Raw genomic sequence first — 15,078 nt, forward strand, 5'->3', positions numbered from 1 at the left:
TACTCACATGGGACTGATGCAGTTCAGTTCTGCTCAGACGTACACAGCTGATGCCCAATGAACTGAGAAGAAGTGGCTAATGGCAAAATATTTTCTAAGCAAATAAAACCATATAGGATGCGAGTTGAAATTACCTGTATGTTCTGAATTTTGTAGCAAGATACCAAGGATCTTGGTAAGTCCTTTGTAAATCTCCATACTTTAAAATATACCAAATTAGAAGAACATATGAAACACTACAGAACATAAATAAATAAACAAACAAATAAATAAATAAATAACTGTATATAAAACCTGAGAAAATATTAGGGAAAGGCTCATGGAATTCCACGACAAATGATGGGTTTCTATCTATCATTTTATGACAGTTGAAGTGGGAGCTTTGTGCTTCTTCTTCTGTTTTCTATAGGGAAAAAAGTATGTGCCATCAGGACTGTTGCAGCCTCTACCTTTAGATTTTCTATCTTTCTATCTTCTATCTTTAATATTTTGCCAAGAATGCACAGAGCCTGAACACAAACATGTTAGTTTTAAGGTATACATAGTGGGTTAGTTCCCAGGTAACAGTATTCTCACTTGCATGTTGAACAAGGCACAACCACTTGCTGTAAAAACTGGCAACCTGCCCACCTGACATTATTTTAAAATGATGGCCCTATGGGAGCACTACAGATTTCCTTCATCCCTCTCTGCTCCCGCTGCTTGCCCACGTTCCCCCTGAGCAAGCAGCCCAGCCTTTTGTGTCCTCCTTCTACCCCAGTCCTTCCTGCAAAACCACCACTGGTCTCGTCTCCTATCCTGCACTTTGCGTTGACAAGAATATCAAATTTTTACGATAATGGGGCACAATACTGAAAGGTCACTACTCAGATAAACTAAACATTTTCATAATTGCTATATCAATTCCTAATTGATCAATGATGATGTATGATAGCATCTCTCTTTTCTATGTCAACTGTAAAAAACAAAAAAAGGAAACAAATTGGATCGCCTTTCACATTTTAGTGGCAAAAATTACTGACTTTGAAAAGCTGAACAGTCTGTAATACTGGAAGAACAAAAAAGAAAGTTCCCTTTGAAGTTTATTTCTGTAAAAGGATAAGAAAAATTCTGCACCAGAACAGCTCTGAAAAATCCATCTGCGTTACATCATGCCCACCATAACAACCTCACCTCTTACCTTATCAGAAATTACTTTGTCCTTTCTGTTCTTCAGGTCTAATTACAACGGTAATCTGGATTTAGTGAAGTTTACATTTTTACCATTATTAGAGAGAACACGATAAAAAAATTAATTTCCATAGCAGATTCCACCAGCAATGTGTGCTGGCGTCTCGCTGGTCAGTCTGTTCTTAAATGACTTGGAGAAGAGGGTGAACCACGGGGTGACAATGTTTGCAAGTGCTACTAAATTATTCAGGGTTTAAAGACAGGGGCTTACAGTAAAGAATTGCAGAAGGACTGTAAGAGACTGAATGACGGGGCAATAGTACGGTAAATGAAAGTCAATGTAGATAAATGTAAATTGATGCATATGGAGAACAGTTATCAATTTTATATATAAATTATAGACTCTGAGCTGACAATTGCTACTCAGGAATGAAACCTGGAGTCACTTTGGACAGTTTTATGAAAATATCAGCTCAGTGCACAGCAGCAGTCAACTAAATACACCAAATAGTAGGAATTAATAGGAAAGGAATAGAGATCTAAACAGAGAATGCCATTATTCTACAGTATAACTCCATGTGTTTTAATCTTTGATATTATGCTTTACTCTGGTCCTCCCATCTCAAAAAGGAGATAACAGAGACAGTAAAGTATTTATAGACTGAATAAGCTCATCAGAGGCTTCCAAATGTGGAGACAAATAATAAGAACAAAGATTATTATACCTGGAACATAGACTGTTGATGAGGGATATATAGACTTATAAAATCATGAGTGGTGTGGAGAAAATGAAGAGGTACCATCTGTCCAAAATGCCTTCCAACACAGGAAACAGGAACCTCACATGAAACTCACAGGTGACAGGTTCAAAGCAAACAGAATGATAAACTGAGAAAATCTCTGTGGCTGCTAGTTTACTGTGTCCAAAAAGTCACCAGACAAACCCCTGGAGTAACAAATCATACAGAGTTATTAAATGTGAGACACCACCTCTTTCTCAGAGTCTCCAAGACACAAATTGCCGGGGGCGCAGGGGAAGAAAGAGTATTATGAGTATTATTGCCCTTTTCTTACAGTCTTTCCTATGTACCCACTATTGGCAACAAGATACTGGGTAGGTAAGCCTACAAGTCTGACCTGGAATAACTATTTTACGTTTTTATTTACTTCAATTACATACTTAAGAAACAATTTTTCCGTAAGGTCACACGATTTGCTAGGCACATATATACAAAATATTAAAAAAATAATAAAATATAATAAATAACAAAAACTAATAGCATCAGTCAGAACTGTATGCAGTCCTGAAAACACCATCTTCAGTTTACAACATCTCGAAATTACAAACAGACAATATAATGGGGAGGTGTCATCAATATATAAATCAGGGTTCGGCGCTGCTAAAGAAATGCAGTCCAACAAATTCTTTGTTACCTTCTCTGCATTCAGTCTTCTATTCCTTTAAAAAGAGAATGTCTCCTCCCTCAAAATTCCAAATTTATGGTGAACATTCACCTAATAGAAATTTAACCAATTTCAGGCATGAGGAGATCAAATGGGCTAAGAAAGTAACTAGTCAGGACAGGATGGAGTTTTAGCATGCAGATAAATGTGGACATTGAGAAAATTGGTTATATTAAGGCTGGGAAATCAGCAGTCTGGGAGTTGAATGATTTTGGAAGTTTTCAGGCACAGATTTTTCATTCGAAAGAGATAATCTCCAACCAGTCACCACATACTGGTTTTTGGGGTAGGGGGTGCGGGTGTCGGGGAGGAATTCTTCAGCCCTGCAAAACCTACAGTTTAAGGACATCCTCAATTTAGGAACTAGAAATATAAAAACAGAGTCTGAGAGCCTCTTGAAAACTGAATTTCTTGTCCTCTACCTAATGGAGAAGGCTTTGAAAACAGAACAGTTGGTTCTGATCCCTGGCACCAAAGAGTTAGGATCTTCTCTACCAGAAGCTTCAGCTCTTATCCTGGGATCAGCCACATAAAGAAGCTAAAAAAAATTTCAGTAGAAATACAAAGAACATCTATTTTTCCTTATATTCTAATGTGGACACTTCTGTTTTATCCTGAAACGAGTCTTTTGAAGATTTAATGCACTTACAGAGTGGACTAAACCAGATCACCTAGATTCAAAACCAGTTTAGGTTGGAAAGGAAGCCTGCATGTCAATTCACCCACCCCTTGGCTTAAAGCAGTGCCAATTTAACAATCAGTTCAGGCTCCTCAAGCCATTGCAAGTGCAAAGAACAGCATCTGTATGCAGAGAGAGAACGAAATAACTCTTGGATACAAGGCCTAAGTACCTCTACCTACACACTCAGTGAACTTCTCATGTGATACCTCTCAAAAAGTTACAGTAATTATCACAATTTCATTCCCGACTGAAAGACAATCCACATTTTTAAATTATCTGCATTGACAATATGCAAGTTTTACCTAAAATGGGCACCTGTCCAGTCTTCACTGACATCCTCAGAAGTTTAGCCAGTAAGATTACACAAGTTTTCGGTAAGATGTGGAAGAGTATGATTGCTCAACTTAACTGTTCCTCCTCTACGGCCTGTTTTCATCTAACCAATATATTTTATTTCCTTACTTGCTGTTACGACTTGAACCCTTTGGCTTTTGCCTTCGTTTTCTTAAAAGACTACATACACTACTTTTTAAAACACGAACGCCCCAGGCTAGATTGTGGCAAGTGATAATTTCTGAAGCAGGTGACAAAGTGAGACATATCTCAAGGGAAGTCACACTGGTCACTTCAGTTTATGCTGCAAGCAACACAGCTTCCTGAAGGAAGAGGTGTCACTTACCCACCACCAGCAAGATCTAAGCTGCACAAACCCAGATGACGGGTCTGGCTATCTTTGGGTATGTACACTTCTCACAAGCACAGATTTTTCAGCTACGTCTTCAACACAGAACAAAATTTCAGATCTGATTTCCAAGTTCTGGGTGGGTGCAAGCAGTAATTCAGGAGATGGATGGACAAAATCCAAGACAGGTGAAGTCAGATGTCTATCCAAAGAAGATAATGTCTTGAAAGTGAGAAAAGAAAACCTGCAATTCACTATTGCAAATTCATCAAGAAGTGAAATGCAAAATGTATACAGAAGTACATCATAATTTTATTCAAAATTTGTGCTCTTACACAAACCCAAACTTCAGGTGGTGAAACAGTATTTGTGGAACCCGCTCATTCGTCATGAATACTATTTCATGCAAACAGCCCTCATAGTTCTCAGATGCAGTAGATTTTTTAGAAATATGGAAATACATTAACACAGAAAACATTGTGACCTCTCTTAAAGATTCAGTCATTCACCTCTAGAAAGAATACAGAATTGAGGAGATACAGAACTATTAAGATGCTCTAGAGTTCAAGAAAACTAAAAATACTGGTTTATTTAGTAAACAATATGAATGGTATCTATAAATACTTAAAGGTGATAAACACTAGTGTGAGTGTCGTTGGAAATGGACTATTTGAGATAAAGGACAATGCTGATATAAGAGTAGATAAGTGTAAAATGATCAGTAATAAATTTAAACTGGAATAAGGGCAACGGCCTTCCATCAGCAATATTGCTGCTGTTACTAGTTTATGAAATGGATGCTGTGTCACATAATGGCATCATATAGCAGAGGTGCATTTCTTTGGCCCAGGAGGTCCTTTGCAGTCCAAATACGGAAAAAGATAAAGATAAAAAATAACCCTCCTTATAGGTAGGTTTGACAGTTTGTTGGTTTGGGTTTTTGTTGGGGGGGGTTTCGTTTGTTTTTTGTTTTGTTGGTTGTTTTTTTTGTTTTAATCTAGGGAGCCTCTGTATCAACTACTTGAATTAATAGCATCATCTGCTGTCCCCGCCACTACAACCAGTATGCTTCTCCCTAATCTGCTGGGCACAGACTGACACAAACAGCATTGAGACCGAAAGGTGGCAACAGAAATAACCGAGAAACACAACTGTTTTGTTTGTGTAGTAGACAGTTATCACTCGATAACACGCAGTGAGAAGAAGTGTAAGAACTCATAAGCACCGTTAGAAATGCTGCTTGCATTTGCCTGAGCTCAAGGAACAATGTACAGAAGTACTGGTTTTAAGGTAACATAGGTACTGAAGTGAAACTCTGTAAGATAATAACGCACTGGCTGGGAAACACAAGCAGTAACAAACACGTTGCTTCTCACTATTTTCAACCCATTTTACTTGGAATATTATACATCTTCCTGTTCAAAACTATGTTTTTTCTCTGGCATTAAGTAACATGTCCTTAATGTCAGCCAGATGAAAGCTCAACAACCTAAGCGTTGACCTTAAGAGCTGTTACAAATTGCACTCCATGAGTAGATGAACCCTCAAAAAGAAAGCTGGGATACGGACCCATTTTAAACCCCCGTGGTTCATCCCTGCATGTGTACTCCTCCCTGCCTTTTCAGCAGTTAGCAACTACAACAGTAGTTAATCTAGAGGCCGATTTGTCCACAATCACGTTTTGACGTCTGCCTCAGTTAGCTAATTCAAAAACAAAGCACGTGTTTAGCTGTTTTTGCTAAGGTAGCACAATCAGAGGATTAAGGAAATAATTACCAAAATATTACAATATGAAAGAAAGCTTATTATTGATATTTTTTTCTTAGCACATATGAAGATTTTAATGCTTACTTTGTAATTTCCAACTAAGAAACTAACTAGCTGATGACAAAATAGATCAGAAAGCATGCTGGCACTGGAATGGTGTATTTTCCTTTATCATTCATAATTAACGGTCTTAATTGGGATTTTAAAAATAAAAATACCGACGTTGTTTGTTGAGTTGCTCTAAACCAGTTTTCTACTCTGCCTTTTTCAACACTGGGGTTCTTTGCACACCCCAGTGCTTCACTGTATTTCTGCTGCTCAGAAAATGAAAGGTGAAGGATTCAATCTTCCGTCAGCTCGGTTTACTAAATGTTAATTCAGTTGCAGTCTCTCCATGACCTAACAAAGTGATTAATTTCAACCTGTAAAATAGTGCCACCAGCTGGAGAGCCTGGCTGATGAGCACTGTGGAATACACGAAAAGCAGTGACATGCATTAAAAAGCGTAACATTTGGATGCTACGGGAAAAAAAGACCACGCTTTTCCTTCTATAAGAAATCAGATTAATGCCCTATTGCAAATTATGGCCTCCATAGGAGGTCACAAAGCTTTAGCTATTCATTGCCACAATCATACTCAGAACTAGGAGAAAGGGAAGGATTCCCCTCATGTCTTAAATACATGTTTATCTTCCAAAGATTACTGCATCAAGGTGTCTCGGGTAATTGGTCACAGAAGTAGTACTGTCATTTCAAAACTAACAAGCATTCGCTTTGAACACTAGCAGCTGCTTGTAACAGTGAGAAACTGCATTGAGTAGAAGGGAGTTCAAGATAAAAGCTTTATTCTGTTGCTATTTAATGAGGGACTGAGGCACACGCTTCACAAGGAAGTGAGCAAAACGGCATTTACACAATAAACACTCAATATCCCACTGACGAAGGATTCCCTCGTCCAAATTAAAAAGAATCCAAAAGATTGTGGATGAGAGAATAATCGCTCTGTTTTAACAAGGAACAAATCCTTAGAGGCTGTTTTAGTTTGCTTCAGAATCAGAGAGAGACAAGAGCTCAGAAACCCAGTTTTTAAAGTGGTTGTTCTGCAGCACGCACATTCAGTTTCTGTAACTTAAAAAGACCTGTATGCTAAATCACTTTCTAATGATTTTTCTAATGATTAGGAAAGATTATGAACACATTTGAATAGGAAAAAAATTACTTTAGGTCTTGGAGTAGAAAATTATTTTCCTCCCTAACGGAACAGCAATTCCTGCTGAAAGCAAATCATAACGTTAATTCAATTGTATATAATCACCAGCTCCATCTTGGTACCACCAAGGAACTGTGCTCGGATGTGAGTGTTTCTGACCCAGAATCTTGTCTGTCTTTCCTGTATTTTCTTTGTACTTGGTTTTGGTTGCAATATAGAAATACTTTCCCAGGATTATACCTCCCTTACCACTTACAGCCTATTACTGCCAGAGCAGGCAGATACAGCCTACTGCAAATATATGCATATATAAGAAGAATTGCTATAAGCAGAATTGAAACCAACTCTTAATACAAAATTGGGCTAATTATTCAACACCAAAAAAAATCCTTATGTGCTGTATGACATCTGTGAGTTAAGGATTTTAGTCCTTTCCAACATCATCACATTTTCTGAATAGTTGTTCTGCTGCTAACCTCAGTTCAACCATTCCCACCACTGGCAGCTGGAAGCAGCCCACTGGGTGCATCCCCACGGGCTCAAAATCATCCTTCACAACCGAACTGAACTAAGCTCCCATTTCCCAGAAACCTTGCCAGCTATTTTCAGCTCAGTCCAAGTACTCCTCTCCTTTTCTTCTTCAGTTTTAAGATCCATAAGCTAGTATCTCTACCTCTGTGGAGAACCTACTACTGTGGCAGCGTACCTGTTGGGTGCTGCTTGGATGCTTGCTTTCACTTCTTCACTATCACACCATAACCTACTAGATTTCCCTTTATCCATACTGGCCTTAAAAACCAGAACATTAACAAGCCCCCGTAGTTGCAAATAAAATATGAAACAGGAAGAAAAGAGCACACACCTCCCTCCTCCCTTCTTACAAATTTAGATTTGTGTAGGAGCACTTCCCTGGAAACGTACAAGGAAGAAATTTCCTGTTTATAGGCAACTTCATTTAATATATATACTCATGCAGAAAGTCACAGCCCCATTTGACACATTAACTCTGTTAGTGTCAAACACATTATTTTGGACATTTCCTTACCATAACGCTAAATACTGTCTCATACCTACACTGCAGTACTTTGCCAAAGTTACCCTACCTCAAGTGAAAATATATGTGTTCCGAAATTTCCAATTGCTCTGTTCACAGCAGCAGCATACATATATTCCTGGCATGGAGCACTTCTTCTGTAAAACTGCCACAGAATTTGAATCTCTGAAAATTACTCTTTACTGAGTAACTCAACCAGTAGTTGTTCTCCTTTTCAAGGTAAATGATAAGGAAAACCCACTGGAGAACTAGCAACAGCCTCATGATACTAGTCAGCGTACATGTCATGGGGCTGTTGTGTTAGGAGTGACAGGCTGCTCTACCCTGAGCCTTAGCCTTAATTATTTGACAAGGATATAATTTGAATTCAAAGGTGGCATTTCAAATTCCATACCACATGCCTGAACCTGTACTGGATTTCAACTAGAGCCAAATTGTGAAGGTTGATGTAAGTTAACTTTGAGCTATCTCACTGGCATCAAAAGGGCCAATGCTTTACTTAAAGGTTTACTTGTTTGTTTGTTTGTTCAGGTAAATTTTGTGTCAAAGCCAAAGATAGAAGTTCCCCATATTATAAAAGACTTCCATTCCTCTCTTAACATTACAAATACATTCAATACCAAATAATATTCAACGACATGCATCTTGAATATTTATAATAAAGAGCCCAGCCACAAAATAAATATGCTGTGAATCAGAATTGTTTTCTTAATAGTAATTACACGAGACTTTTAAATCCTTAGACTGCACTCCTTGTTCCATGAACTTTGTGACAGGATCAAGTTTAATAGAAACAGACCTACTGTAAGTACAATTTTGAAGATATCTCTATCCAAATAAATATTTGTCATGCGTTCTCTCCTCCAGAAGCCCCACTATTATTGTTCCCTTAGAGATGATATATTAAGCTAAGAAAATACTCCATACAGTTTAATAACATTGAAAATAGAAACAAACAAACCCCTTCTAATCAATGACTTACCTTTAAGAGAGCCAAGGCTACATGGAAGATTATGTTCATACCCTGAAAATAATAAGAAAAATACTTCAGTCAGTCCCAGCATACCAGCCTCTCTTCCCTATTACTTACTATGTAGCGTCAAAACTAGATGCTGCCAGTCTCTGGGGAATGCCTCCCTCTTCCCTGCTACACTTCAAAGTTCATCATTAAAGCCCCAAGGCACAGGTTCCAAACTCCCGGCTGGGGAAGAAGACGGCTCTTTGGAGCTTTTGGAATGTTACTGTTCAATTAATCAGGTGCTATGGATGCGACAGAATATCCCTACATCGTTTCAGTACCTGTCAATGCTGGTTTTCACGAGCAGTGCAAAATATTGTAACAAGCAGGGCATCAAAAAACCACAATAAACATTCTAGTTGATAGCATTTTTGCCAAGTAACTGAGCTTAGCTCAGTTTAACCATGTACAATCTTTCATGCTCAAACTGTAAAAAAAGAACCAAAATGAAAGAAAAAAGACCCCACGAGTACACAATACACCTTTTTCGCTGCTATTAACCAAAAGTCCAAACTATTTCAAAGGTAAGCAAGCTGATGTCTGTATCAAAGAGTTGCCTTCTGTTTTGATAAAGCCGGAAACACAAGTGTACAGAAATCTATTCAGCGAAAAATACAGTGATGATGTGAAATTATTTAAAAATCAAAGAAAGTAAAACCCACTCATGTAACTGATCACAGAGGGGTGAAAAAGGCTACATTTCCACTTACGTTGCATACAAAAATATGAAATAGCATTCCTCTGCTTTTGTTCAAAGTCTTTTTATTTTGACAATCAAGACTTGGAGATTTTTGCAGAGGGAAGGGGAACATGTACCCCGAATGAGGCTCCTTTGGAGCAGCCTAACTGAAACTGCTCCTGGGGTCCTGCTTGGAAAAGTAGCCAGGGGCAGATCAGGCCAGAGGATGCAAGCTGACAGCCTTGCTGGCAAAGCACACATTGCCTCTGCTGCTGGAAGCGCCTCTCCTGTCTGTAGCCTACATATCTTGATTATTTAAGATTATAAAGAGCTTTGTGTTCATTGAAATAATGAAAAATACCATATGCAAGTCTCACTTGTACTATGTACTTTGTGTTCAGACTATTTTCCTAGATTGTATTTTACAAATCCTCTTGCCTGCTTGTTTAATGTCATGATAAATCTTTTCTTATAATGTCTTTCAGAGCTGATACCTAAAAATTTGCACACAAGGAATACTGTTGTTGCAATACATATCATTGTGGGATAACAACAGGACTTTTTCTAAGGGAAACTTCTCCAATGAATTTCTGCTTCTGCAACTGCATATTTTTCCAATTCTCTTACTGGAAGTCTGAGATCATATTTCTATAAAAATTAGCTTTCATAAAAATCTGCAGAGACTGTTCAGAGGTATTCTTGAGAAGAAATTGCATTTTTTTACATGGGTAGTATGGTGCCTTGAAGGTACCATTAATTAGTCTTGGAAACGCTACGACATTAGATATAATGAATATTGCAACACTCTGTGAATTAATTTGCAATTTGACGCATAATCATTATATCAAACTGACTTTTTCCACTAGAGGTCACAATTGTAGCAGGACTGAACCTGGCTTCATCAACAGGAAACCCTTCTTCCAAATAGAACAAATATTTCAAGGTTACTTCGCTTTTTATACTTCTTTTTAACAGAAAAAAAAAAAGTCTATCTGTGAATTTCAGTCATGACACTGATAATACTAGCACCACCAGCAGCAAAATAAGTTCATAGTACTCTCAGTTTTATTCCAAATATCAACCTGAAGTCAACATATCATTCCACATGGTCATGACATCAACAACTTTTATTTCCCAAGAGAGAGGATTTGCTGTGAACATACAACCTACAAACCGGAGACACACTGCTACAAGGCATCACAAACACTGTGCTTTCTTCTTAACTGATTGATCAGATTTTGTTATTTTATGAGTAGGAGTATTCTGTCTAATTGTTGGATTACTGAGGAATTAGTATCCTGTGTATTTTCTGACACTACCAAAAAAAAAAACCCCAAAAGAAAACCAAACCAGTTTTCATTTATTTTCGATATAATTTTTTTCTGATCTGCCCAAAATTCACATCACTTCTGAATTCAAACTAATCAGACTCTCTCCTGGTACTCCTCCTAGAGGATCACTCTTCACGTGGATAGCAAACGCAGCAGAATAGTTTTCCTCCTGCTTTGAGAATCTTCAGCTCTTTTTTTAGCCCCACTGGGCAAAGGGCAGCGGACAGACTCCCTCATATTACTGACAACACACAAGCCCCCTAAAATCAGAACACCAAAAGAACTTAAAAACCTTCATTATACAGCTGTCCTGAGTGGCACTCTGCTACTCCTGGGAACAGAAAACATTCCGCACCTCCCTCTTTCCTCAGCAGGAGAGGGAACCCCCAAATCCAGGCGGTATTTCAGACCTGAGGCAGCAGGTGCTGCAGCTCCACACTGACCAGCCTGGACTTGCTGGACCTGAAGGATTAACATACCCCCGACAGCTGAGGGACTGGAGGTGTCATCTGGCCACCTACAGTAAGGCATCTACTCGTGTTTGGGTTTACAGCAAGATGCTTTAGATTTCAAATGCAGTGCCTTACCTACCCATCGTAACAAGGCACTTTATACCCACTGATCCACATACTTGAGCTATTTTTTTCCTAATGCATGCAAGACTATTCTGACATAGCCAAGCTTAATGATTATGAAAAAGAAGGCTCAGCTCATTTTTCCCCAATCTCTTATTTAAAATCCTACTTCATTTACCACACACTGATTTATAAGATTCAGCTTAAACTTCTCCATCTATTTTAGAAGAAGGACCAAAAATACCAATGTGCACCAGACATATAAATCATTGCTAGCAATATCCCTCCAGCAATTTTATAATGGAAACATGAAAGTACATACAAATCATCCACAAGGGGGAAAGAGAAGGGAGCCCATACGAAATAAGCTTTGGATAATTACTTTTTAAAATCAAAGGTCATATGTTTAACTAGGCACTTTGAAATAAATGCTTTAATGTCATGCAAATCTCATCTTAATATTTAAAAAAAATGCAAATGTGAAAGTTGTTTGTAATTGCCTAAACGCTTGGGGGGGTTAATATACAACAGACAGAAGTAAAAATATACACTTACTAAACAAGAACTGTTACAAGAGTACAGGAATGGGTAGGGGCTTATCATCATGTCATATTGCTTCTCCATGATGCTGCTGTTCCCGTGTTTTTCAACCTGAGAGGCTTTGCTGCTGGTGAGTAAATGCAGGAGGAGTGTGCAGCCTGCACAGACATTAAGCCCACAGGCAAAAATCCCAGAAACAAGGCATGTGGGTATCGTTCTCTTCGGAGCTTTTAACTAGCCTTTTGCAGAAGGCTAGCAGTTTCTATGACAGCCTGGCTTATCTGCCTAGTTAAGCATCTGCACAGGATCTTCTGGTTTCCAACAGGTGCTATTTAAAAATTCTCTTAAGCTGGTGTAGAGGCCCAGAGCATTTTAAGAGAGCTCATTAAGCTCAGCAGTTCTGGAGAAGGAACAGGCTCGTCTCAAAGCAGACAACCCTCGACTTCTGCAGTCACGAGGGTAAGATAAGGGTCAGGAAAAGGAAAATGTTAGTGTTTGTGCCACCTTCCAGCCTCCTTCCAGCGCCTGCTGCCTGCCACACTGACCGTGCTCTGCTTTACGACGACTTGCGTAGGACAGCACTTACTTCAGAAGAAGGACCATCGTTTTGCAGAAGAACCCTTTGTACTTACTGGGACGATAGTGCTGGGATGAAAGCTCACCATCCAGTAAACCACCATTTAACTCACTTAGACTGCGCTTTACGGAAGCATCTGCTTATTTATTTATGGCCAAAAGACCCTAATTTCCAACAGGATTGTAGGTAACATTCTCACGGGCAAAATAGTGAAACTGTATCTCATGAGACTGTAAAAATGAAACACTTCAACTGCATGATACACATGCACGAAATTAAGACTGGCTTAAAGTAAGTGTTAATCTTACTATGTTAACTCTCTTCTAGCAAGAGATTTTCACTGTTCCTTAACTCCCTCTGAAGCCAAGATTCCTTCTGCAGATAGAAGCCCTCTTTGAAGGGTCCTCACTTTGAGTCCCTCTGCACTCTGAAACAAGATGACTTTTGAAAAGGCCTGAAAAGAAGATCGGGAACAAAGAACAGCAAATGGTAAAGATCTGATTTTGCAGGATCCAGTTTGTCTTTAATGAGATCTCTGTGACAGACAGGATGCCTGTGGCTTCCTTTGGAAGGGAGGAAGCACATATACCCATCTGACCCAGCCCATCTACCCAGAGACCCGAAAAAGGGAAGTTAAGGGGGCAGCAAACTAACGCTTGCTACTAGCAAAGCTCAACAGCCCAGCATGAAGCTGACAGAAGAGTTAGGCCAAACGATTTAATCACGTGGTTATCTGGACCACATCTGCCTAGGGGATGACTGTGGAATTTAGCTCCTATTTTAAAGCTTCTCTTCAATGCCGGAAGCCTCTGGGAGAAGGTAGGCTATAGTGGTTGCTAGCATCTCTCCCCCTCCAACCAAGGTGACCTAACGGACCTTCCTCTGGTTACATGGCAATACCCTCTGCATCATTTTCACAAACAAAAGGAAGTGAATCTCTTAGAAAAAAAATATTGAAAATTCACTTTTTTTATCAGTGTTCTTATCTGTGGTTTTGCTCCTAGATACGCACAACATGTAGAAGAAAACAGTGAAGACACCGATGCAATATTCTCTGAAGTTCAGCACCAGGTAAAGCAGATGTATGTGAAAGTCAACTGAGCACCTCCTTAAGGTCAGAGAAGTCTCAAGCCTCACATGCCATGCCATCAGGAAAACCAGTTAACCTGTTCCAGCTTTCTAATAACTGAATTTTCCTTTTTTGCTAAAGAGAGATTAGCTATTCAACTGAAGTTAATTTGACATTGTTTCATAATTCAAAAGTGTTTCATAATTATGTGTTCAGTTGCATACTCTTTCAAAGGAGCTGCAGAGGGTAATTGGGGTTACAAACTCTAAAGAAGAATTAAAATTCTATTTATGTTTTGGATTGTTTCCAGCAAAATACTGATTTAGCAACTGTAATATGTTGAGAACACACAATAAACTTTAGGAATGTCACAAACGTATTTAATTTGCTGACAAAATAAATATATGGTCTGGAGCTCAGATTTCTCTTTGTAAGTAACAGACTCGGAGCATGCTCTGCAGGGATACACATGTTAATTAACATCTTTTACTCGGATAGTTTGTGTAGCTTGTACATTCATTCTATTTCAATGACAACTAAGGGGAAGGAAGGTTAACTCACTCAAATAAGGCACAACATGAAATAGCAAGCAACAGATACAGCTTTCTTACTAACAGTTATATTAGAGAGAGAAAAGGCAAAAAAGAAAAGAAAAATCAAACTGCATAGAGATCTTACTGCTAACATATGAGGTACAGTTGGACTCTTTAGACTGGGCTTCCCCCAGTGACTCCATACACGCTGCCTACCACAGGAGCTCACACTGGGAAATGCTACAACACAAGAAAGAAAAAACCACAGCAATCTCCATCCTGATACGATGATGCTGTGACTAATACACAAACCAAATTAAAACCAGTTGACTCAATTATTAGGTAAGCAGGTACCAGAGAGATGGTAAAAATGGCACCATGGGATTCAGCATTTATTGTGCCACCTTTGTGTATTTTGCAGCATGAAAAGGCACATGATAACTACTACTAGGCAACCATGAACCTGTATTAGTATGATTTCATATGAAATTTTGTTTGGTTGGTTGCTTTCAACAAAAATGAATGGAATTTAGAAGTTCTAGTGAATGTTTACATGTTTTGGGTGATTTTCACATAATTTGCTGCTGAGATGTTGCTACGGCTGAATGAAGGTAGAGTGCTATGAGATTAGCGCTTTTTTGTCTCCAGCTTCTGTGACTGTTTTCAAAGAATAAAAATTACCGCCACAGAATCTGAACTCATTTTCATGTACCAAACTGCTCCCTGC

The 15,078-nt window shown here is 38.7% G+C and overlaps 1 protein-coding gene across 5 annotated transcripts in view; it reads right to left on the reverse strand.

The window, feature by feature from the left end:
• Window positions 1-15,078, reverse strand: part of RABGAP1L (RAB GTPase activating protein 1 like) — a 254,528-nt gene that overhangs the window by 73,879 nt on the left and 165,571 nt on the right. For all 5 annotated transcript variants that reach the window (XM_080407559.1, XM_080407558.1, XM_080407560.1 and 2 more), the window contains exon 18: window positions 9,012-9,053. In XM_080407559.1, the coding sequence (XP_080263685.1) occupies window positions 9,012-9,053 (42 nt within the window). The remainder of the gene's footprint in view (window positions 1-9,011; window positions 9,054-15,078) is intronic.

The sequence above is a fragment of the Falco punctatus genome, assembly GCF_963210335.1.
Source record: "Falco punctatus genome assembly, chromosome: 11".
NCBI lineage: Eukaryota > Metazoa > Chordata > Aves > Falconiformes > Falconidae > Falco > Falco punctatus.